We start from the raw sequence: 26177 nt of genomic DNA on the forward strand, positions 1-26177 counted from the left end.
TCCACGGGTAGGGTAATAGCTAAAAGAATTGCAGAAGCTATTAAAGCAAAAAAGCTTTCCCAAAATGAGAGATAATCCCATCACCGATGAAGAGATTTGAAAGCAATATGGATCACATCTCTGGACCTTTCAACAACAGTGATAAACAAAGGGATAAGATATAATCACAAAGAGCTCCCATTTTTAAAACCATTTTTGTATCAGACAAGTGCCTATTCCTTACTAAGAACTCCACAATGAGCTTGTATTATGATTCTCTTGCTCATGTCCTAAAATACTGACATTAGCTCATCATTAACTGAACAATCAAATCTTGACTTACTCTCTGTATTTTCTGATGTTTAAAAATTTTAAAATAATGCTAAAATTAAGAGTTTAGAAAGAAATTTAATGCCTTTGGAACAGATAGGGTTCACAGCAGTCCAGGAATCCATTTGAGTCTTCTGCTGGGACACTGAGGAAAAAAGAAAAGTGACCAGGGCAGTCGCCCTATGAGCTTGTCGGTGTCAGCTCTTGGCAATCACTGCAATGCTATTTCCTAGAGGAGAGTCCATATCTATGATCCACTTCAGCAGAATGTAACTGGCATGACTAATATTCTTTATGGATTTAGGGATACAGCTTCCCAGAAAATGTTACATAAGCTATGTAACTACTGAGTACCAAAGGAGAAATTTTAGGAGAGACTATTCTTTATAGAGAATGTTCCCACAAGCGTTGCTCAGAGATTTCAAAAGTAAAATGAGGGCCGGGGAGTGTCCTAATGAAACAGGAAAGAATTTGAATAGTGTTGATGATCCCAGATCTTGTTTTTCTGTGTTGAATTATTAGTAACGTTTGATAATGGGTAAGATTTCAGAATCTCATTTGATAACCCAATGCGACTGATCTCTATGCTGATTTTATATTAGTAGATCTGCTTTGCCTTTGTCTATAAACATAAATATGTCACATTGTGATATTTTATACATAATGATCACTTAGTTCTGTTATGTTTGTAAAGAAGAAAGGCTCAAAGTTAATGCACAAAGCACCCAACTTTAGAAACAAAAGAAAGAAATAGTGCAGATATATTTTTTTAAGGATAATTTTACCTGTCCTCTTCTGTTTTCTATTGGCGGACTTTACAACAGAATGACTCAGTAGAGACTGTGATCTCCCACTGGGGGACCACCACTCAAGCAGCATCTGAAGTTCCTTTCTCCAGGGTTGGTCAGTTTCTTGAGAAAGGACCTCTGGCTGTTCGGCACTTAGTGGGCAAGTGTGGAAAGGACTGAATATTTCATAATTTTGAATGTTGAATTTAACCTAATTCAGTCTTCTAGGTAGTGGAACTCTACCGTGACATAAAAACAATCAATAATCACACTGATGTACAACTTTGCAATGCCTTGGAAAACCGATGGGAAAATTATTCCCCATATAAAATCTCATGCCAAGCTGAATTATCAACCAACTGTGAATGTAAAATACAAGTATTTGCGGATTTTCAAAATCTCAATAATTTACCTTCTTTTCTGAGGGAAGTACTGAAGTGTGTGCTTTACCAAAAGAGAAAATACTGAGGGTAAAGACACAGAAATGGCAAAGACAAGAGATAAAACAAAGAAATCCAAAAAAAAAAAAAAAACAAAGAAATCCCAAGAGTGATGGTGAGGAGAATAAAGTATGGAAGCTACATAGCATGTCTGGAGACCAATCCAAAGTCATACAGATTTGTTTGACTATTTTTGAGAACAACAGATGTATGCTTTTGTCAGAGAGGTTGGTGATAACTCAGTAATAGATAAATAAAATAAGCAAGCAAATAACAGGCAATTACTTCTCCAGGGAAAACCAAAGAGTTGTACAAAAGGAAACTGTTTCATTGTGTGTTATATGTTTTGGCACTGAATAATAGGTATATAGCCTTAATAATATCAACAATGTCTTTTGACTTAGCCAAAAATTGTTATATGGGGTTGGGTAGTAGGGGAAGTCTTAGAATGGAAATGATGAGAGACACAAATAAGTAACAGGTGGATAATCTCTAAAAACAAAACAAAACAAAACAAAACAAAAAAACAAAAAAAGCCCCCAGCACATCCTTGTTAAAAAAAAAAGAAAAAGAAAAAGAAATACCTGAAGAAACAGCTCCAGTAATTAAAAATGCATGCCTCTGGAGTTCTAGAGATAAGAGATAAGGCTCCTGGTTTTAATTACAGTATAAGCAAGGTCGTTTTGTGTATATATATATATGTATATACACACATACATACCTTTAATACACCTTTAAACACTTTTACAAGATAAAAAGGTTGACACTTCCTTGCTTTCCACAAACTCCTTCAATTTCCAACTCCTGGCTTTTCTGCCACAAGCACCCAAACTATACCTTTTATGAAATGGCCCACTGATCAGTGTAATCACTTTTGGGACCATCTGATGGTGTTTTTCTCTGACTTTGTGAAGCAGACTCCAAACTCACATTTTTTTTTTTCTATTACTGCCAAAGAAATGCATACATTGTCCTATGTAAATGTAAGAGTTCGATTTCTGTAATCTTTAAAAATTTTGTACCTTCTAAATTTTGGTGCCATTGGACAAAGCTGTGTCACTTCCTTCTGGCTAAAAATCTCCCTTGAGGAACAAAATCTGTCCAAATCTGGCCAGACTGTTTCTCACCTTTCGTCTACTCCATCCCATTCTACTGTCTCCGCCTTGTCCATGTGAAGCTGTCCCCAAGCTTTTCCATATTCTGTGCCAATATTAATTTCCTTTACTCACTCTAAGAGAATGAAAAACATGGAATACACTTTTTTAAGGTTTTAATTCTTCAAGACATATTAAAAGCAACACTCCATTCACACAAGGCTGGTCAGTCCATTCTTGCTCCTCTGCCCACAATACTAGATTTCCATTCTCTCTCCCTTGCCCTCATGAATGAATCCTTAATCATATACATGTCTTCCTTTCTGAACTGAGATCCTCAAAGGTAGGAAATTTATCTTAATCACTTGATTATGTAGTGAATAAGTTAATGGACAAATGACTAGTCTACCCAATAATGTAAGGAGAGAAGAATAGATCATCCTTTCTCTCCTGCGTGCAAACTCTGCCCGGATTACTGTCTGCACAAAATATAAAAAACCAAACCGATAATGGCACAAACCAGTGTTCACAGACTGTTTTTATGAACACAGAAACAAATTAGTTCCATTTTCAATTCTCAAAACATCCAATTTTATGGGAAAATATAATGCCATTTTAATAAGATGGTTGTCAGAGTTGAAGTAATTGTGTGTCTCAGCAGAATAAAATTGTTTCCATAATGGAAATTAAACCAAATACCACACGATGTGCATGTGTTCACTTAGACTGAACTTCCCAAAACACTTTTCTTGAGATACCATTGATGTTTTACTATTTATCTGTCTTTGCTGTATAATTACACATTATGCAGATGAAATATCAGTGATAGAAATTGTTTCTGAATGTTACAGAGAAATCGTGTAAGTTCTTCAAGTTGATCATGAACTGTTGTTCATCTTCTGGATTTGAATGTGCAGAAGGGAATGCTGAGCATTTAGTATTTGCTGTACAAAGTCTGCATGGTTACGTGGAGTTTTGTGTGTGTCCCAGTTTAGTGATTAAAACTGAATTGTTACCTTCTGTGTGTCCTTTGTTCCTTCACATTCGTGTCAATGGATGCCTCACTGACCAGAGGTGCTAGATTTCCACTTATTTTTATGTACTCAGTATCCCATACACTGCTTGTATATGCATGATCATTTTTTTAAAGATTATTTATTTATTCATGAGAGACATACAGAGAGAGAGAGAGAGAGAGAGAGAGAGACATGCAGAGACACAGGCAGAGGGAGAAGCAGGCTCCACACAGGAAGCCCGATGTGGGACTTGATCCCCGGACTCCAGGATCGCACCCTGGGCCAAAGGCAGGCGCTAAACCACTGAGCCACCCGGGCTGCCCTGCATGATCATTTTTATTTATTTATTTTACTGGGTCAATGTAGGGAAGAGAAATGCAGCCTACATGTGAACAGAACACAAATATGCCACATTACCAGTGATAAATCAGAAGTAGGAAGAACACACAATGATTTCCTTTTTTCCCTTCTTTCTATATTTTTATATGTTTCAAGATTTCTAAAGGCCAAAAACAAATCTTCTAAGGACTATCTATTCACATTGTGGCCCACAGACCTGCATCACCTGGGAGTCTGTTAGAAATGCATATATCCTTCTGTCCTGTCTCCAGAGCTACTGAATCTGGATTTGCATTTTAACAGGATCCCCAGGTATTCCACATGCACATTAAAATTTGGGAGGCACTATTCTAAAAGATTTTTTCTCACTATCTGGCAAAATGTTTGTCTCCTCCCCTCTTTAAGTAGTCTCCATGTCCAGCTTGGAGCCCAACATGGGTCTTGAACTCATGACCCTAAGATCAGGACCTGAACCGAGATCAAGAGTAGGACACTTAACTGACTGAGCCTCCCAGGCACCCTTCTCCCCATTTTTAAAATGTACTCCATAGTGCCGTTAATTTTTTTTCTTAATATAAATTTACAGTATTAAGAAATTAATATTGTACCCAGGGGCAATATGCACCCAGGTGGGCACCCAGGTGGCATAGTCAGTTGAGCAGCCCACTCTTGATTTCAGCTCAGGTCCTGATCTCAAGTGTTCTGAGATCACATTAGGCTATGTGCTCAGGGCAGAGTCTGCTTAAGACTCTTTCTCGCCCTCCCTCTGCTCCTCCCCCACTCTCAAATAAATAAATACATACATCTTTTTTAAAATATTGAGAAATACTTGGTGAAAAATATGACTACCTTCTTTATAAGGTGCTGGAAAATGTCCTCTTGTAGACAACATGGGAGGTAATGAGGAAGGGAACCATGTGGCTATCTAAGGAAGAGCCTGTGAGGAAGAGTGGACATTGCCCATGCTTTAGAAGGATATTTAAGTGTTCAGGGATCAGAACGGGCCTTCTGTGGCTCCTGGGAATGAGTAGAATGATCAAGAAGAAAAGAGTAGTAAGTCACAGAGAGACCTTTCAGAACTTTGTAAGGACACTGATGTCTACTGGTACGGAAGTGGTGAGCTATGGAAAGGTTGGCACATAGGCTGGCGGTATCTAGCTTACATGTCTGCTTTCTGCCTTTCCATCTGCAGGAGGGAAAGTCGAATCAGGAATCCACTCAAAATGTGACTGCTACACCCCAAGAGAGCAAGGATGGTGGCTTCGAGGGGGTAGTAGAGGATTGGGAGAAAAGTGATCAGACGCTGCTCATACTTGGAAGATGGATGCTGTTAAGTCTTCATGAAACACTGGAGCTGTGAAGGGTGGACAGAGCTCAAAGATGACTGCTGAGGCTTCATCTGAAGAGTTGACATAAGCTAAGGTGAAGAAGACTGCAAGGGAAGTAGTGATTTTTAGTTTTAACTTTTTGGTTAGGCATTTGAGAAGGAGTGCTGAGGCCCTCAGGTTTTGTTATGTTAGGACTAAGATGAGTATCTCCTTCTTTCTCCTGGCTGAAAAGGCCATTTGTGACAACACAGATGGAACTTGAGGACATTCTATTGGTTGACATAAGTCAGACAGAGAAGGACCAATATCATATGATCTCACTTACCTGTGGTGTCTGAAGAAGCCAAACTGTGAGAAACAAAAAATAAGAGGTGGTTTCTGGGCACTTAGGTGAGGGGGGGAAGGGAAAGATGTTGGTCAAAGGGCATAAACTTCCAGTAATAAGATGAGTAAGTTCTGGAGATCTAATGCGCAGCATGCTGACTGTAGTTAACATCATTGCAATATATACTTAAGATTTGCTGAAGTATCTGCACCCCGATGTTTATAGCAGCAGTGTCGACGATAGCCAAACTGTGGAAGGAGCCTCGGTGTCCATCGACAGATGAATGGATAAAGAAGATGTGGTCTATGTATACAATGGAATATTCCTCAGCCATTAGAAACGACAAATACCCACCATTTGCTTCGACGTGGATGGAACTGGAGGGTATTATGCTGAGTGAAGTAAGTCAATCGGAGAAGGACAAACATTGTATGTTCTCATTCATTTGGGGAATATAAAAAATAGTGAGGGATCCCTGGGTGGCGCAGCGGTTTAGCGCCTGCCTTTGGCCCAGGGCGCGATCCTGGAGACCCGGAATCGAATCCCACGTCGGGCTCCCAGTGCATGGAGCCTGCTTCTCCCTCTGCCTGTGTCTCTGCCTCTCTCTCTCTCTGTGTGTGTGACTATCATATAAAAAATAAAATAAAATAAAATGTTTAAAAAATAAAAAATAGTGAAAGGGAATAAAGGGGAAAGGAGAAAAAATGAGTGGGAAATATCAGAAAGGGAGACAGAACATGAAAGACTCCTAACTCTGGGAAACGAACTAGGGGTGGTGGAAGGGGAGGTGGCAGAGGGTGGGGGTGACTGGGTGACGGGACTGAGGTGGGCACTTGACGGGATGAGCACTGGGTGTTATTCTATATGTTGGCAAATTGAACACCAATAAAAAATAAATTTATAAAATAAATAAATAAACAAATTTAAAAAAAAACAAGATTTGCTGAGATAGTAGGTCTTGAATGTAATAACCACTAGGGGTGCTTGGCTGGCTCAGTCGGTAGAGCATGTGATTCTTCATGTCAGGGTGATGAGTTCAAGCCCCATGTTGGGCATAAAGCCTACTTAAAAAAAAAGAAACGTGGTAATTTTGTGAAGTGATGGAGGTGTTAGCTAAATCTACTATGGTAGTCATTCTGCATTCTACGGAGGGATACAACAGGAGAGTGAAGTGTCCACATGAGAAAAGGATTCCAAGGTGCAGACAGTGAGGACTGTGTCAAAGGATGCAGGAAGTCTGGGGAGGGGGGTATGGGTGAAGAAGGTGATGGGGTTTAAGGAGTGCATTTGTGATGAGCACCAGGTACTGTATGGAGGTGTTGAATCACCCTGTCATACACCTGAAACTAATATAACACCATATGTTAACTAACTAGAATCAAAATTTTAAAAATGATTGGTAAGTCCAGGTGGCTGAGGACGGGTTTGACATTGCATGCTGCAGCTGAGAGGTCACTGGTGACCTCAAAAAGACCCATTTTCATTGGAGAGGTGTGCAGACACCTTGTGTTAAAGAAAAATGTAAGGTAGAGATCTGAATATGTCATAATAAACCAATTTTTTTGAAGGTGTTTTACCAGCAGGAGAACACAATGTGGGCAGTTGCTGACAAAGGAAATGGGGATAAGAAGATTATTTTTTTTCTGTTCCTTTTGGCAGGGGTGGGGTTTGACAGCAGAGTAATCACCTGCTGCTCATTTAATTGATCCAGTTCAGTGTGACCACCTAATAATGACACAGATGGGAGGGAGGATTGTGGAAGTCATAGAGAAGTCCACGCTGACTTAGGACTTATGATACAAGCAGATGGGCCCCGGGTTGCCCTGCAGTCACAGAGGGAAGGATGAAATGTGTGGGAATCAGGTGGGTAGGTGGGTAGAGTGAGGCAGAGCTGTTGTAATCTCTCTATCGAGGCTTCACACTTTCCCCATGAAATAGGAAGGTCATGAACTGCAAGCAAGAATGTGGAGAAGGTCCTGGACATTGGACAGATGTTGGACATTGAGGAGAAAAGAGAAGGTAAGATCCTCTTAGATCCCTGTCATTCAGAGTGTGGCCTGCAGACCAGCAGTCACGGCCTGAGAGTTATTGAGCTACCACCAACCTCTCCGGCACCAAAGGAACCAAAATCCACAAGATCTCTTGGTGATTTCTTTTTTAAAATCTATTTATTTATTTGAAAGAGAGAGAGCATACATGTACACGTGCAAGTTGGGGAGGGGCAGAGAGGGAGAATCCCAAGTAGACTCGGTGCTCAGCGCAGAGCCCAAGTGGGACTTGATCTCAGGACCCCGAGTTCACGGGCTGAAATCAAGAGTCGATGCTTAACCAACTGAGCCACCCAGGCGCCCCGATTTCTCAGTGTTTTCTAAGCCACTTGTTTTCAGATTTGCACACTGGATCTGACCAGGAAGATTAAAAAAATCTAGATGCTCAGGCCATACTCAACGCCAATTCCATCAGAATATTCTGGGATGGGGTCCAAACATCAGCATTCTTTTAAACCACCTGGATGGCTTTAGTATAAAACCAATTTTGATGAGAGTGTTCTGGGTATGCGGGTAAGTGGATGAACTCAAGAAAGCCCCGTGGAGGCTAATGGTCCTGGGTTTAAAGACCCCATTTTGCCAGGTTGCAAGTTTTTCTCTTCTGCTGCATAAGTGTAGGTCCAGAATGCGCAATGCAGTGCATGCAAAGAGGACTAGGGTTTGGCCAAGCAATGAGAACAGCAGCCGAGTTCTGCTTACTGGCCTGCCTTGTCTTTCCTGCATTCTCTCTCCTGCAAATTAGAGTGGCCCCATTTGTAGCTCTTGTAAATTTTTGCTGTCTGCCCAAGATTTAAAAGGACATTTTTGAGAGTTGAATGTACTAATATATAATATGCTCTCTTCTGCCCTGTATTCCTCACATATTCCTATCAGAATCATGCAAGCGTGTGATAATACAATGGATTTCCAACATCTGTGTGTGTGTTAATGATATCATTCTGTTGTGTAAGCTTGAATAAATTCATCAGTAAATCTGTGTGCCCTCAGAATCTTCACTATCATTTCCTGATTTTTGTTTCACTTTTTACTTTCTTTTCCTTTCTTTTATTGATTTACACAGATTTCCAAGTTTGTCTAGAATGCTCAGTTTAATTTCAGTAATTTATATTTTCAAAGGATTGTTCTCAACTTCTCTAACATTTTCCAGTGTATCTGTGCAGATCTGTGCATAACATTGTCTTATAAATCCTTAACTGCCTTTCTGTGTGTCTGCCATATTCAGTTTCTCAGGTCTAGTTTTTTTCTTTTTTTAAGATTTTATTTATTCATAGAGATACACAGAGAGAGGCAGAGATACAGGCAGAGGGAGAAGCAGGGGAGCCTGATGCAGGACTCATCCCAGAACCCTGGGATCATGCCCTGAGCCAAAGGCAGACTCCCAACCACTGAGCCACCCAGGCATCCGTCTCAGATCTAGTTTTTTTTTTAATTTTTAAAAATATTTATTTATGATAGTCACACAGAGAGAGAGAGAGAGGCAGAGACACAGGCAGAGGGAGAAGCAGGCTCCATGCACCGGGAGCCCAACGTGGGATTCAATCCTGGGTCTCCAGGATCGTGCCCTGGGCCAAAGGCAGGCGCCAAACCGCTGCGCCACCCAGGAATCCCCAAGATCTAGTTTTGTTAATTTCCTTCTACTGCCTTTTTTTCTCCAGCCTCCTGCCTTTTCATCATCTTTTCTTTTTTTAAACATTTTTTTATTTATTTATGATAGTCATACAGAGAGAGAGAGAGGCAGAGACACAACAGGCAGAGGGAGAAGCAGGCTCCATGCACCGGGAGCCTGATGTGGGATTCGATCCCGGGTCTCCAGGATCGCGCCCTGGGCCAAAGGCAGGCGCCAAACCGCTGCGCCACCCAGGGATCCCCAAGATCTAGTTTTGTTAATTTCCTTCTACTGCCTTTTTTTCTCCAGCCTCCTGCGTTTTCATCATCTTTTACAGAATTTTGTCTCTTCTACTAATTAAAGACTAATTTCTTGAGGCTTATCGGTAATCATTATTTTCTTTTTATGATATTAAACAAATATTAAACAAACATGTTTATAGTAGTAAAATTAGACTGCACATGTAGTCTAATGTGGGACAGTCATCAGACAAAAGTGTGTGGCATTTGATAAGTCTCTGCAAAAAAATAAAAATTAAAAAAATATGTCTCTGCAAAGATGTTTCATGTGCTTTTGTGCGCAGACATTAGCTGCCTACATTGGCCTTACATAGAGTCTTAATCATGTGCTGTTTGCTGCTTCTCAGTTTGATCGTAGAGTGATGAAGTTGGAGATGCAACTATGGAGCATGGAATTCAAATCCTCAGTTTCTGCCTCTGCTTTGTAACAATCAGCACCTGTCTTTTATCCGCTATGAATGGCTTCCTCCTCCCAAACCTTTTGTGGGAAGCCAGAGATAGTCACACCTGCCCCCACAGGGATGACGAGGCGATTGTGAACGTGAGTGGTTTTCACCTCATTATATATGCATCAGGTCAACAGTGTTTTATAAGCATCTCTTGTTATATGTTAGCTGGTTTCAGGGTTTTTTATGATTATAAAGAAATTATTTCTAAATCGCTCAATAGGCCTCTTGTACATTTATCTGACGATATTTACAATTGTTAGATAAAAGGACTGGAAAGGTTTTATTCATTTTTTAAAATGATTTTATTCATTCATGAGGAGACACAGAGAGAGACAGAAGGAGGCAGAGACACAGGCAGAGAGAGAAACAAGCTCCCTGCAAGGAGCCAGATGTGGGACTCCATCCTGGACCCCGGGATCACGCCCTGAGCCAAAGGGAAAGGTTTTAAATACAGAACTCTCTTGAAAATGCAATAGTTAACTCTGATAAAAAATGCCTGACCATATTATAATGGTACATTTTCAGAGATGTAAAGTTCTGCAGTTTTACTATGACTTCATTTGAATGCAGTAGGGATAAGTAATATATTCACAAAAAGTGAGTCCATATAGCCCTTTTCAACCCAGATTCTTTGAGAGAATTAAGCCCTAAGAGTCATGAATTTTTTTCTGAAGATTGCATTTTTAAGTAATGTCTACACCCAATGTGGGGCTCAAACCTACAACCCTAAAATGAAGAGTTGCACACTCCAATGATGAGTGAGGCAGGTGCCCTGGTAATGACTTTTCTTCTGTGCACCTATATTAATACTAGATTTAAGAGGATGTTCACTAAAATCACTGTTTATATTCTGTAGTTCGCATAAGCAATCCTGTTTGAGAAGGAATTAATAGGAAAAATTATTTCAAATTACCTCCAATTCATTGACTATATTTAAGAACAATTTTCTTTAAAACTGATTTTGGAAAATTTGATGAATCGAGTATGTTCAAAAGCAATCAATTGCCTTAGAAAAACTAGTTTTAAATAACATAGCATTAGATGAATTAAATTGTGAAAAATCAGCTATTTAATAAATAGACCTGGAGCCACACCATTTGATATGTAGCAGTTAATTCAATCTGACATAATTATTCATTTTCCTTGTTTATTTTTGCCTTTTAATCTAAGAGCAGAAAAAATAGGTTACTTCTTCAACTGTCCTCTTTCTGTTAATTTGCCCATTGTATTTTTCTTCTGTAGATTTACATTTTTCCTAACTCATTAGTTGTCATCTTAATCTGTATTTAGTTTGCTGTATTGTTCACTTTCATTTTGCCTTTTTTTTTTAATTTTTAAAAAGATTTTATTTACTCATGAGACACACACACACACACACAGAGGGAGAGAGAGAGGCAGAGACACAGGCAGAGGGAGAAGCAGGCTCCATGCAGGGAGCCCGACGTGGGACTCGATCCCGGGTCTCCAGGATCAGGCTCTGGGTTGAAGGCAGCGCTAAACCGCTCAACCACCCGGCTGCCCCTCATTTTCCCTTTTTAACTAATTAAGTTGAATGACTCCCAGATGTACTGTGGGTTTTGCTTGTTCGCTCACTGTGGAAAACTTTGATGACTAGGAACTTGCCTCTAAGAATGCCTTTGACTGAACTGAAATCCATCCAGTTCAATATTCAGCCATTTCTGGTCACCAGCACCCCTACTGGCCAACGTCCTGCCTGTCCCTCTCGTCCCAGTCATATTATGACTAAGTGAGATGATAGGTGAATGTAGTTGACATGCTATTTTCCTCTTTAACCCAACCAATCCAGTATATGTATTTCAAAACATTTATTTATTGATGCATTGTTGAATAAGACAGAGAAGGTGGAGAGAGGAGCCAGTGTATAGTATGCAAGCACGTGAATAAAAAGATACTTCATCATCAAGACAGTGTGGCAAAAGAACAGACAAACGGGCAAAGGGAACAGAGCAGGCAGCTGAGAAACAGACCCACACAAATATAGTCAGCTGATCTTTGACAAAGGAACTAAGGAAATATGATGGTGAACAGATCATCTTTTCAACAAATGGTGCTGGAGCAACTGGACATCCACATGCAAAAAAATTAATCTAGGGGTCTCTGGCTGGCTCAGTCTGAGAGCCTGCAACACTTGGTCTCCGGGTTTGTAAATGCGAGCCCCATGCTGGCTGTAGAGATTACTTAAAAATAAAACTCTTTTGGGACACCTGGGTGGCTCAGCAGTTGGGTGTCTGTCTTTGGCTCAGGGCATGATCCCGGAGTGCCGGGATCAAGTTCTGCATCGGGCTCCTTGCATGGAGCCTGCTTTTCCCTCTGTCTGTGTCTCTGCCGCTCTCTCTCTCTCATGAATAAATAAATAAATTAAAAAAAAATAAGTAGGGGATCTCTGGGTGGCTCAGTGGTTTAGCGCCTGCCTTTGGTCCAGGGCATGATCTTGGGGTCCCGGGATCGAGTCCCACATTGGGCTCCCTGCATGGAGCCTGCTTCTCCCTCTGCCTGTGTCTCTGCCTCTCTCTCTCTCTGTCTCTCATGAATAAATAAATAAAATATTTTTAAAAATTAATAAATAAAAATATAAATAAATAAATAAATAAAAATAAAAATCTTTTAAAATAAATCTAGACCATAGACCTTATATACCCTTTATTTTTTAATGTTTTTTTAAGATTTTATCTTTAAATAATCTCCACACCCACCATGGGGCTCAAATTCACAACTTTGAGATTAAGAGTCACACAATCTACCAACGGAGCCAGCTGGGCACCCCAGACCTTATACTCCTTAAAAAATTAACTCAAGTGCATCACAGAGATAAATGTAAAATGAGGAAACCATAGACATCTAGATGATAACACAGGAGAAAATCTAGATGATCTGGGGTTTGGTAATGACATTTTAGATATAATCCATGAAAAAAATAACTGATAGCCAATATTGCATTAAAATCAAAAAGGTCTGCTCTACAAAAGATACCATCGTGGCAATGGGAAGAGAAAACACAGTCTAGAAGAACTATTTGCAGGGTGGCTGGATGGCTAGGCATCTGCCTTTGGCTTGGGTTGTGATCTCCAGGTTCTGGGATTGAGCCCCACATGAGGCTCCCAGCTCAGCGGGGAGTCTGCTTCTCCCTCTGCCTCTTTCCCACTTGTTCTTTCTCTGTCTTTCTCTCTCAAATGAAAAAATTAAAAATATTTTAAAAATATATTTGCAGAAGACAGATCTGATGAAGGGCTGTTGTTATCCAAAATATACAAAGAAGTCTTAACGTTCAACAATAAGAAAATAACTCAATTTAAAAATAGTCAAGGTATCTGGGCAGACGCCTCACCATAAAGGTACACTTATGGCAAACACGTCGATAAAGAGAAGTTCCACATCATATGTTATTAGGGAATCACAAATTTGAATGAGATACACAAATGTTGGAATGGTGAAAATGCAAAATGCCGACAACACAAATTGCTGGTGAGGATGCTGAAAATCAGGAGCTCTCATATGCAGGTTATGGGAACACAAAATGATAAGGTCACCTTGGAAGACAGTTTGGCAGTTTGTTAAAAACTAAACTTACTTTTACCATAAGATCCAGCAATGGTGCTCTTTGCTATTTACTAACCAAAGGATGCAAAATCTTATATCCACACAAAAAACCTGCGCATGGGTGTTTATAACATCATTGCCAATATCTGGAAGCAAGCAAGGTGTCCTTCAGTGGGCGAATGGATACATAAACGGTTGTACCTCCAAAGCAGAACATCATTCAGTGCTAGAAAGAAATGAGCTATCAGGCCATGGAAAGCCACGGATGGAACCTGTAGTGCATATCACTAAGTGAAAGAAGCCAGTCTGAAAAGTCTACATACTGCGTGATTCCAATTCTGACTTTCTAGAAAAGGCAAAACTACAGAGACAGTAAAAAAATCAGTGGTTGCCAGGGGATTGGGGGGGGGGGGCGATGAATAAGCGGAGTACAGAGGGTTTTTAGCACAGCAAGTCTATTCTGTACCCTATAACAGTGATACACGTCATTATACATTTGCCCAAACCCACAGGATGCACAAGCCCAAGAATGAACCCTAATGTAAAGCATGGACTCTGGGTGATAATGATGTGTCAGTGTAGGTTTGTGGATGTTAACATCTTGCGTGAGATTTTGATAGTAGGATAGGCTGTGCACTTAGGGGGGCAGGGGGATGTCTGTGATTTCTGCTCACCTTAACTGTGAACCTAAAACTGTTCTAAATAATAGAATCTATTTTTTTTAAAGATTTTATTTATTTATTTGAGAGAGAGAGACAGAGAGAATAGGCAGAGGGACAGAGACAGAAGCAGAAGCACTCTGCTGAGCAGGGAGCCTGCTGTGGGACTTGATCCCAAGACCTGTGCTGAAGGCAGATGCTTAATAGACTCAAGCCACACAGGCATCCTGAATCTTTTTTTAAAGATTTTATTTATTTATTCATGAGAGACACAGAGAGAGGCAGAGACATAGACAGAGAGAGAAGCAGGCTCTTCACGGGGAGCCCGAAGTGGGACTTGATACCCGGACCCAGGATCACGCCCTGAGCCAAAGGTAGACGTTCAACCACTGAGCCACCCAGGCGTCCCCAACGCTATTTTTGTAAAAATATTTCAGGCAAGTGTTTTGAAGAAAATACCTGAAGGTAATATGATAGGGAGTATGTGGAGGGGCAAATTTTGATGGGTTATAGGTGTTCTCTATAAGAGATTTCAAACTTTTTTTTTTTTGGTGAGGGAGGTTGTCTAATCCTAGGGTTTCCTGCTGCTGTTGAGGTGAGAGGGTAGTGTTATTACCATATTGTTAGCAAATTGTGTGTATGTGTATGTGTGTGTGTTGCACTCAACAATATTTTCAGATTTTTTTTAAGTTAATATAGTAGTCTTTATTACCTATCGTATGATCCTCTTGGTGAATCAATGTGCATACCATTTGCCAAAACAGAAAGAGCATTTGCTGCTCCTAGGACTCACGGTTTAATTTGCATCTATTAATGAACATTATTGATCATATTTTACACATCTCTACATTTTCATTGATTTATTTCTTTTGACTTATCCTGTCAAAAGACTGGAAAAGTGTGTTAAAGTTTCCCCAAACAAAAAACAAAACAAAACAAAACAAAAAAAAGTTTCCCCAAACAATTTAGTGTCTTTGCATTTTAAAACACATTTTGTAAGTACATTTCAAATATATTTGGATGCTTTGTCATTCACCTCATAAATATTCATGACTATAATAGCTCCATTGACATTTTATCTTAATTGATGAGTGCTTTCAAATTTTGTCCTTGACATATTTTAGTATCAAACATTTCAGCAAATCAAACTTCGTTGCTTTTTTATAAAACTTCTTTTTGTGCAGATGCATTGGTTAAAGACTTGGAACATTAATTTTCTATATATATTTCTAAAAAAAAAGACAGAATTACTTAAATCAACTTCAGATTATGAAAAATAGAGAAAAGTACTTCTCAATAACCTTTCTGAGCGTGATTAAAAGAAGTATAACCACCAAAACACAAAATGAGGTCATCATTCAGTATGTACTGATTTTGGAAGGAAATGGATGGGAGCCATTTGAAAAACAGAGAACTAAATAGGAAAACACATTGATAGACATATTTATTGTTTAAGTCATTGGGTAAGTAATTTCCATTCAATATGTTTTTAAGTGTTTCATCAAATCATGGTTTCCAGGGAGCACGTGGCTGGCTCTTTTGGTAGAGCATGCAACTCTTGATCTTGGGGTCGTGAATTCAAGCCCCATGTTGGGTGTACAGCTTACTTCAAATCCTGGTTTCCATATTACTATGTCATGTGCTTCACCTTAGAGATTGTCATGCTGTGACATGCCTTGTTTTGTTGTATTTATGTATTTCACCTGGCAAATGAATGTGTTAATATTTATATGCTTAGAGATTTATTTTTTTAAGATTTTATTTATTTATTTATTCATGAGAGACACAGAGAGGCAGAAACATAGGCAGAGGGAGAAGTAGGCCCCGAGATGCGGATTCCTGATGCGGGATTCAATCCAAGGACCCCAGGATCACAGCCTGAGCTGAAGGCAGATGCTTAACCACTGAGCCACCCAGGTGCCCCTGCTTAGAGGTTTAAAAGTAAATGCACAAGATTTCCATGTTTGCACATTTAGAATGTTTCTGCAAAAGGCACACAGAAGATTCCATTTTACAACATTATCATTGGAAATACATACCACAATTAGATATACAGAACACAGGAGCATAGTTTTAAAACAGAATGGTGTGGTTTTCGGAGTAAATTCTAAATCTTATTCCTTAATTCTCAATCTCATTCATTCTGTGTACTTCAATTTTAGATGTGTGAAGTAACAGGAAGTAGATGATTGCTACCTTGTAATAATGCACTTTCCCACAAAGATGTCTGTCTGTCTCATAATTCCCAAAATGTGTGACCACATTTTTAGATGTCAACGGAGAATTAAAGCTGCAGATGGAATTAAGCCTGCTAATTAGTAGACTTTAAAATAAGAGGATTATCCTAGGCCACCAGTGTAATCCTAAGGGTACTTAAATGTGGAAATGGGAGGCAGAGCAGTGTTCGAATGAGGTGATACCTCATGAGGAGGTAGGACTCACTGGGTCATTGTTGGCTTTGAAGAGGAAAGAGTCCACAAGCCAAAGAATGTGATCAACCTTTCTAAGCTGTAGAAGACAAGAAAACATGCTCTGCTGTAGCGCCTCCAGAAAGGACCGCAGCCTTGCTGCCATCTGTGAAACCCATATGGACTTGTGAACTCCAGAGCTGAAGATCTGTAAGTTTCCATTGTTTATGATTTTGCACTTAGATTCACTCGCTTACAATTCAAATATTTGCCCAAAAGCCCATGGGCCTCTTGGTTGTGAGAATGAGAAAGTGTTGTCCACAAGGCAACATAGTGACAGGTGACCAAGTCAAAAAATGGTCCTCGGGGAGGGGGTCACCATTTGTGCAATGCAGCTGTTCTGTAACTGCTTTCAAACCCAGCATGCCAAGCTCAGAGTGTCCGCTGTGTAAAAGGTGACATTATTTCAGTTTTGCAAGCTCAAGGTTTTAGAGCTTCATTGGAAACAGCATGAGGCCTACCCATTCTTTATTGTCATTCCTGGCTCACATCCATGTCACAGCTAGATTGAAATAGAAGGATGAGAGCCTAATTATTTTGCTTTTTGTTTCATTATTTCATTTTAGTCAGTTAACAAAATGAGGCACACATGTGAAATTAGCAGAAAGACTTCTTGATAATGACTTCCTGTAGCCATCACTGAATTTCCTCATTTAATCAATAATTTCATTATTTTATGTGGAGCTGTGTAAAGCTCCCCTTTCCGTGTACATATATACATAACTAATTTTGTTGTTTCAAAACATTCATTCCTGCCAAAACTATTTATACCATTTTAAAATATTAAAAATTTTTCATGTTTAGTTCCTATCAGCATGCTGTCTTGATTATATTATGGAGTATCATTATTTCAATGTAAAATTTTGACAAATGACCATAATAAATCTATTGATTTATTCCATTATATTATATGGAAAAGTCTTGACTGGTAGCAATGCTGCCAAGCTTCAGAAGAATGTTCTCTTCAGCAGAGAAAAGTCCTGTTTTTTACTCTGCTTCTGTTTTAGCACATGGTGTTGGATATGATACAGACTGATACAGCAACACAAGACTGCAGATTGAAAGTGCGAATCAAGAAGATTCTACAGGTATATTTTTCTCAACACTTATTGCTAATACCCACCTCAATGTAATGCAAGAAAATGCACAGATTATATGGTATCTCCATTTCTGAAATGTGAGAATTTTTTTTTAAGGGAAAAAATGTGCTTTTAATGTCTTTGGCTTTTGTAAGAATCTTTCCACCTAGGTAAGTTTACACTCACTTTTACTCCTAGGAATGTGTGTTATATGTATTCTGAGTGATTGTAACTAGTTTCTTTTTTTTTTAAGATTTTATTTATTTATTCATGAGACACACAGAGAGAAAGAGAGGTAGAGACACAGGCAGAGGGAGAGAAGTAGGTTCCATGCAGGGAGCCTGACGTGGGACTCAATCCCGGGTCTCCATTATCATGCCCTGGGCTGAAGGTGGTGCTAAACCACTGAGCCACCTGGGCTGCCTTGATTGTAACTGGTTTATGGGTAAGTAACACCTGAAGATGTTTCCTTTCCTAAAAGAATGTAACTATGCTTTCTTTTTGTGACAATTCCGTGTACAGTATTTTTCAAACAAAGGAAGGCTTTAGACTTTTGCAAGCTCACAAAAACCTCCTCTATTACAAATTCTTTTTTATTTAAGGAATTTTAAACCTTTAAACCCTACCCTTCTTACCCCAAGGTAAGTTCAAGAGTGAGATGTGTGTATCTGATTGATTTCTGCAGTGGAGGAGACCATTGGTTAGCATTTTGGCTCCCAGCTGCCCAGATGGCATTTTCCATTGAAAAATCTGCAAAGGTAGGTATTTTGGAATCAGGGAAAAGAAGAAACCAGGTCTGGTCTAGTAGGTGTTCCTGCTTTGAAGAGCAGCCTGCACACATTATTTTTGCAGCAGAGGTAACAAATATGTGTTGAGCTGCCATCATTCCCACATATGTAATTCTCGTAACAATTTCAAAATAAGTCCTGTATTCATTTGATGAATCTATTTTGGTTCTGGAGATTAAGTGACTTATAAGAAGCTGAGAGAGGGTGAGAATTCAGTCTTGTCTATCCACAAAGTCCAAGCTCTCATGACTGTATTCTCCTGTGTTTTCTGTCATAGAACAGATATGGTTTTCCAGGCAAGTCACGTCCCTGGGTTGTGCAGGAATTCACAACACACCACGGAAATATCTGTGTCCACAAAAACCAGAGAGGATGGGGTTAAGCAGATAAAAATACAACAGTCGTTTTAGAAATCTAGATTTAAAAGAGGAATAGAAGCAAGGCAAGATGATGTTTGATTATGATACATAATGGATTCCTCAAATGCTTAAATGTAATTAAAGATATAAAAAGGATAGAAGGAAACGTAAAAATGCTATGAATATACAGCACTGTAATGAGTTGCTTCCTTAAGACACAGCACTAGTTGCAGACACTTGTCCATTTAAAAAAAAAAAAAAAAAAAAAAAAAAGCAGCCAAAGAGAGAAGGCAGTTTAGGAAGACAAAGATGATGTCAGTGGAGCTCCTGCAGGTGGTGAGGTTGGGGCAGGAGGGGGAAGTGATGGAGAAGAGAGAGGTTCACATGGTTAGACTGTCCTTTAGTAGAGGCCCTGAAGGATGATGGCATTGTCCAGAGCACTAGATAAGTTTCACAGTTTCATTGGCAACTGAATAAAAATGAATATAATTCCATTGCCATCAAATCCTTGAGATTTAGTACATTTAATTCTATTTAATTCTATTTTGCAGAGAGTGATGAATATGGAATTTATGTTCGGCAGGACCGTCAAGAAAGCAACATTTCTCTTGATACCCTACTCTGATAATCGTCTCATTTGGCTACATAAATAAGCCTGGAATGGACAGGAGATTGCAATTTTACTGGATTTAAGATAACACTGCAGCTGAGAGCTTGGAATCTTCCAAGACTTTCTCCTGCTTTCAAAAGTCACAAATGCAGAACCATTAGATTTCTCCATCAGATTAATATTTTTCCTAAAAAATGCAGTTTCTTGGGATTGGTCAGTCTTCAGTTGGATAATGGTGGTGGTCAGTGCTCTGGGATTTTGAAAGTTACAGTCCTTCCTTAAGAAGGCATTTTGTGAAAGGAAATTGGATTATTGTGTATGCTTAAGAAAAAAAAATGAAAGGTTTAAGCCTTTTCTTCTTTGAAAAAAAGAGTAATTTTTAACCTTAAAAATACTATTGGAATTCCAAAGCAGCAGCAAAAATGTCTTACGTGTGCCTATCTGTGAGATCAAATATGTATAAAAGAATATGATGCATGTAATCATAATTGTAGTGTCAGAGCACGGTTTCTGGATCTCAGCCCTATCAACATTTGTGTCTGGATATTTCCCTGTAGTGGGGGTGTCCTGTGCATCGCAGGACATTGAACAGCACCTCTGGTCTCCATCTACTAGATGCAATAGTAGCCCTCCAGCTATCACTCCAAAAATGACTCCAAGCATTGTCCATGTTCCCTACAGGGAATCACTGCCCATTGAGAACCACTGTGTTAGAGATGAAGTTGTTTCTTGTAATTCTGCTGTTGGAGAGATTTGTTTTCCTTTCCTTATATATTTTTTTTATCACCTGAAATTCTACCCAAACATCACAGAAAATGTAAGTTCTGTGAGAACAGGGATCTTGTCCGTCTTGCTTATTAGCCTACTCAGGGCCTAGCATTTTAATAAATACTTCTTGAATAAATGAATAGAAATACAATAAAAATAAATCTGCTCATGCTTTATTGAGTAGATAAAAGAAGATGTGATTTCATTAATAATATATTTAGATCTATTTGAGTTCTTAAGCTTTGTATTAAATGGAATTTTACTGACCTCGGATTAGTGAATTTTCCAAGTAATATAAATCTACTCTTTCTCATTCTCTTCTCTATTAATTGGGTTACTCAACCAATAGGCATTGTGTGCAAGGTTGTAAAGAAATACATAACAAATATATTAGATATTGTTATCACTTTGTAATTTGTAATAGGAAGAACTCTACAAAATGTGAAGATACTTTGTAGACTGAAAAGGAAAAAGCCATTCATATCATTTAACTGGTTGTTTGGCTTTGCTTGCTTATGTTTCAGCTGGATGTTCTGGGAATTGAGGCGATGTGTTCAAACTTTGGGGAAGAAAGTGATGGTGAACATACCCCCATAGACTTCAAGAGGAATGGAAGCCACCAGAGCTGCTTCACAACAGACGGGTTACCCAGCAGTGCCAGAGAGTCAGGGATGGGAGCAAATGAAGACTCTGCTATTCAGGGTGTGGGGAGGTGAGTGCTAAAGTCAATTTGCAGCGATAGACACAAGACTGAAAGGCCAGAAGCATGGGGATCCCTGGGTGGCTCAGTGGTGTACTGCCTGCCTTCGGCCCAGGGCATGATCCTAGAGTCCCGGGATCGAGTCCCACGTTGGGCTCCCTGCATGTAGCCTGCCTTTCCCTCTGCCTGTGTCTCTGCCTCTCTCTCTGTGTCTCTCATGAATAAAAAAAAAAAAGGCCAGAAGGAAACATTTCAGTAGTATCCAAAATCTATTGTGTTTACTCATGAAACTATGGATGACGAGGCTGGCAGATTTGGAAACAGCCGGCAACTTGGGGAAGCCAGAGGAAGTAGGCAGCCGTTATTGGGGATTCCTGAGAGCAAAGAGAAGCTGCCCATCACTGGGATGGAGGCTTGGGATAAGGATTCAGCTTTCTTCGGGGCCAGAGCTCACCCCTGCCGGCAGACTTGAGGGCTGAGGGTCCTGCTGCGGGAGGGGGTTGTGACAGGGCTGTGACAACATGTTCTGAGAGGCAGGTGTGTCATTTGTGGGGGGCATGCTTATTTCCACTGAGGACTTTGCCATCTGCACTTGCAGTGGGGCCACCGAGTGAGAAATGCCTGGGTCTGCAGCGGCAACCAGGCACACGCCAGCTCCCTTCCATCTCATTGTGGGGTCGGAGACATGTGCCTTCTGCTGATGCTGGGGACTCAGCTCAACTGCGTTCTATTGTAGTAGAAGGGAGGGAGGGAGGAAAGAGGAAGAATGCAAAGAAGGTAGATGGAAGGAAGGGAAGGAGGAAGCAAGAAAAGAAAGGGAAGGAAGGGGAGAGAAGAAACAGAGTCAGGATGAACACAAAGCAGGAAGGAAGGAGGAAGAAGGAAAGAACATGATGGAGAGTTACCTAAGAGTCTTAGGCCTTTCATGGAACTTGTGCTGAAATTAAAAGCATAGATTGTGCCCTTGGAAATCTCACACGCGTGCAAACCCATTTCTTGTCATTCTTTTGTGGCTTCCATAATGTCCTGAGCGTAAAGAGCCCTTCCGGGAAGTCTTGAGACAGAAGTCCCCGGCACAGGGCCCGCTCCACCCGCCTGCAGTCTCCCATGCGCCGGTCCCGGGGAGGCTCTTAGGGAATGCCTCCTAGTAAAAGTTACTTCCAGTTGGAATGTAAGGAAGCTTTCCGCAAAGGTAAGTTGCTGTCCCTCTTATTTGGCTCTTAACATATCCAGGTGCATCTCGTGAACAGCTCTTCCCAACTCGTGCGGAGCTTTCTGCCGCCGTATTTCAGGGTTCAACAGCCAGATGGGGCTCCCCCGGGCCACGTCTATTCACTGCTGCTCTTCCCCTCATCCCGCTCTAAAGCTCCCTTCTTCCCCCAGGGCTCTCCGGCACTGCTGTCTGTGCGGCCACTTGTCAGCTTGTGGCCCTCGGGTCTGGCTCACGGGCTTGGCCTCCGTGTCCTCCACGGTGGGCTCACAGGAGCCCGTGGATTTTCCGGCTGCCCCCTCTCGTCGCGTGGCTGGCATCGGTGACCTCCTCGGGTCCTAGAAGGCAGCCGGAGCCATGGCCCCGCTGCTGCTGGCTCCCCTGAGAGCTCCCTCCCACCGGGACTTAGCAAGGTTCCCGACCCTCTTCTTCCTGGTTTCCCTCCTCCTAGAATGCTTTGTCCTGAGGACCCTTCCTTCCATTCCCTTCCCTGTGGATCGTGGCCTGGGGCCAGTTCTGGGAGAATCTGATAGCCCTTGTCTCCTTACCCTCCATCTCTAGCACATCTTTGCGTCTGTTCTTCTCCTCGTGAGCACCTTCCAGGCTTCTGGAATGTCCATCACCCCCCAGAGCTCTACTACCTCCAGGGCAGCACCACGCAAATGCCACCCCTGAGTCTCATGGCTCCCAGCTGGGTATTTTTATACACAATGTCTACAGTTCCGGCCCGGATGTCCTACCAGAGCGAACACATCTGATCTAGACCACACTTCTGCGAGGACATGTTGTTCACCACTTTCTTCCTCCTGTCCTCTCCTTAGGCCAAGGCAGCCTTGTCTGTGGGGCTGAGGCTGGGGCGAGGTTCAGCTGATTTGCCTTTCCGGGAGGCTCCCACCGGAAGACAGGAGCACCTCCTGTGGCACTCCAGACCTTGGGCAGTCCTGCTGGTGGACATCTGCCCTGAAGGCAGGGCAAGGGCTCCACCCACGTCTATGCCTAATTGTGTGCTATGAGCTGCTTCTCTCTTTGAGCCACAGCAGCTAGAAAGGCCCAACATTCCCTGATCGCTCTGGGTTTTGGCTCCTCCCAGAAGCTAGTTCTCAGGCAGTTCTGTGGAGTCTTTGCAGCTTTTCAGTGCTTTGAACAAGTCTTCACAAGTTTGACCCTAATTAATTCATAATTAAAGCCAGTGATATTTACTAAAAATTCCTAAAGACTTTAATAACTCACTTGAGCAAAAAAAAGGTATTCCTAAAATATTCATGCCAAAAAAAAGGTATGAAATAACAAAGACTAATTTGTGTATGCTTTAAAAAAAGAGAGAGAGGGAAGTCTTTAAAAGGTTATTTCATCCAGATTTTGAAGACTTATATTTTCAGCGAGAGTGGCGAGATCTGAGGGACTCATGTAGCATGAATGAAAGAGGAAACCCAATGATTTCTCTTTTCTGTGCTACTACTTTAATCCACACCCCTCTCCTGCCTTCTGAGAATTATAATTATCTCTCACACGGTTACTTAAGTCTTTCCTGGTTCTCACTTCACGACTTCAGGCTTAGTTTCCTTTGGTAAAATGACGATGCCTTTCTGCTCCCATACTCAGAGATCATCAGTGTCTTTGGGCCACCACAGGAGTCACTGCACCCTGCTCGGGTAGGCCAACATGCCTCTGTCTGCAGGCTGGGATGTGGTCTTAGCTCACACTATTTATCACCCTGAATTTAGAAGATGCTTCTGATGAATGAATGTTGCATTAGCATGTGCCCCATGTTCTCCCAAGTGATCATCCCTTCTTCTTCACCAACCATGCTATTCCACAGAGCGTTCATTTAACCACCACTCCCAACGATGCATGAACACTTCCCCTAGTCTCGTTTCTGAAGCCTTAAAAAAAAAAAAAAAAAAAATCTTCCAGTTGTGCCTGGCTGGGTCAGTTGGAAGAGCTTATGACTCTTGATCTGGAGGTCAGGAGGTTTAGTTCCAAGTTGGGTGTAAAGATTAAATAAATAAAAACTTGGAAAAAAAAATCTTTCAGGGGCACTCAATGGCTTAGGTGGCTAAATTTCCAACTGTTGATTTTAGCTCAGGTCATGATCTCATGGGTCATGGGATCAAGCCCCACATTGGGCTTCTCACTTAGCCAGGAGTTGGCCTGAAACATTCTCTCCTCTGTCCCTTTTCCTGCTCCCATGCTCTCATGTTCTCTCTCTCTCAAAATAAATGAATCTTTATGTTTTTTTAAAATTTTATTTATTTATTTAAGAGACAGTGAGCAAGAGAGAGCAAAGGAACAGGGGCAGAGGGAGAGGGAGAAGCAGGCTCCCCACTGAGCAGGGAGCCCAACGAAGGACTCGATCTCAGAACCCTAGGATCATGCCCTGAGCTGAGGCAGACACTTAACTTAATTGACTGAGCCACCCAGGTGCCCCAATAAATAAATCTTTAAAAAAAGTTTTCCATACTACTTTTGTATGCCAACATGTATACAAGGACTCTTTTCAATGTAGTAATCACGTAATCATTTTGAGTACTGCAGCTGTGTGTCATGATTTGGGTATCCTCTTCTCATCCTACCACATGGTGCACATACTGCATATCTGACATAGAGTAATTCATCCTTAATCTTAAAATTTAATTTTTTTAGATCATTCTACTGTATAGGATTAATGCACGCGTGTGCGTACACACACACACACACACACACACACATATTAGCAATGAGGAGAATTTCAATGCAAATGAATGTTTCACCCTTACCAGGGTTAATAAGTCATTAACCTAATTAAGAGGCAACCAAACCAGATGGTGAAGAATCATAAGAAAGGGTATAAGGGATAAAAGACAAGCCTGAACAGAAGTGGACTTTTAGAAGACCTTAGGAGAGGTATCCTATGCTTAGGGAAAGTAAATCCAGATGTTAGAACTGTCTTTCTGTCTGTTAGAAAGAAGAATGTTCAGACTCTAAAAAGAGGGAACCCAGAGTGTGTGTTTCAGCACAGAATCAGCATGAGCAGAGCTAAGCAAATTGGGACTGCAGGCTGAAAGTTAAAAAGAACAATCTGCATTTGGCTGGCTATCCACTTAAAGCACCCACAGAACTTTGCTCTTCTAGAATGGTAGTGGGAATTAGCAGACAATTCTTCACAATTGCAAGTCATAAACTCTGAAAGACAAGGAACATCTGGCTCAAGAAAGAAAACAAAAAAATTATGTCCCTCCGAACGAGCATCATTTACCATAAAGGATGCTCACTTTTAAGTATTAACTTAAAGCTACAGGGAAGGAAAATCTTGAAACAGATTTCATGAGCAAGACATGGCAAACAGTAATCCATTGTAGAATTCCCCTAACTTCTAAGTTAGTATCATTAACATGCTCTGAAGACAGTAAGCTGGTTTATTTTAATGAAAAATTGTAATTATCTGAAACTTCAATGATATTTACTTGTCACTTTGGTCCCTCTAACCATTTTCACAGAAGGTCTTCAATTTTGCATCTAGACAAGATTGGGCGCGTTCAGGGTGGTATGGCTGTAGACTAATTTTGCATCCAAAAAGTATATTAGATGTTGTTCCTGGGGATGCACTGCTATGTTGGCCCTTCATCAGTGAAGAGTGAATGAGTGAGTGGTTAACAGAATGTTATATGAACATCTCTTGTTGGCATTTCTTCCTCTTCAGATCCCACCTACAATAAGATTTAAGTGAGCAGAGGGCAGCCTCGGTGGCTCAGTGGGTTAGTGCCGCATTCAGCCCAGGGCATGATCCTGGAGACCCAGGATTGAGTCCCACATTGGGCTCCTGCATGGAGCCTGTTTCTCCCTCTGCCTATGTCTCTGCCTCATTCTCTCTCTCTGTGTCTCTCATGAATAAAAAAATAAAATCTTAAAAAAAAAAAAGATTTAAATGAGCAGAGAAATGGATTTATTATCTTCTTGG

The 26177-nt window shown here is 40.8% G+C and overlaps 1 protein-coding gene and 1 long non-coding RNA gene across 14 annotated transcripts in view; one reads left to right on the forward strand and one right to left on the reverse strand.

The window, feature by feature from the left end:
- The window catches only part of LOC140629080 (patatin-like phospholipase domain-containing protein 4), a 142857-nt gene that overhangs the window by 73181 nt on the left and 43499 nt on the right, over nucleotides 1-26177 (reverse strand). The window contains exons 7-8 of one of the 3 annotated variants that reach the window (XR_012026941.1): nucleotides 5150-5418; nucleotides 368-454 (exon numbers count right to left, since the gene is read on the reverse strand). The exons of 1 other annotated variant lie outside the window; for it this stretch is intronic. Coding sequence is in view for 1 of the 2 variants with exons in the window: in XM_072818493.1 (XP_072674594.1) it covers nucleotides 5404-5418 (15 nt within the window). In the remaining variant the exon portion in view is untranslated. Of the gene's footprint in view, nucleotides 1-367; nucleotides 455-4629; nucleotides 5419-26177 lie in introns of those variants that run through there. One more of the 3 variants, XM_072818493.1, reaches the window with a different exon arrangement.
- On the forward strand, nucleotides 5584-22154 carry LOC140629082 (uncharacterized). 11 transcript variants are annotated; one of them, XR_012026959.1, is made up of 9 exons: nucleotides 5584-5685; nucleotides 5865-6040; nucleotides 7578-7658; nucleotides 9940-10133; nucleotides 16723-16876; nucleotides 17734-17814; nucleotides 19504-20379; nucleotides 20855-21042; nucleotides 22069-22154. It is a non-coding gene; the product is annotated as an uncharacterized lncRNA (long non-coding RNA). The 11 variants fall into 11 exon arrangements; XR_012026964.1 differs by lacking the exon at nucleotides 22069-22154 and adding an exon at nucleotides 18491-18563 and having other exon boundaries at nucleotides 20855-21257; XR_012026956.1 differs by lacking the exon at nucleotides 22069-22154 and having other exon boundaries at nucleotides 20855-21257.

This window comes from Canis lupus, chromosome Y (assembly GCF_048164855.1).
Source record: "Canis lupus baileyi chromosome Y, mCanLup2.hap1, whole genome shotgun sequence".
Taxonomy (NCBI): domain Eukaryota; kingdom Metazoa; phylum Chordata; class Mammalia; order Carnivora; family Canidae; genus Canis; species Canis lupus.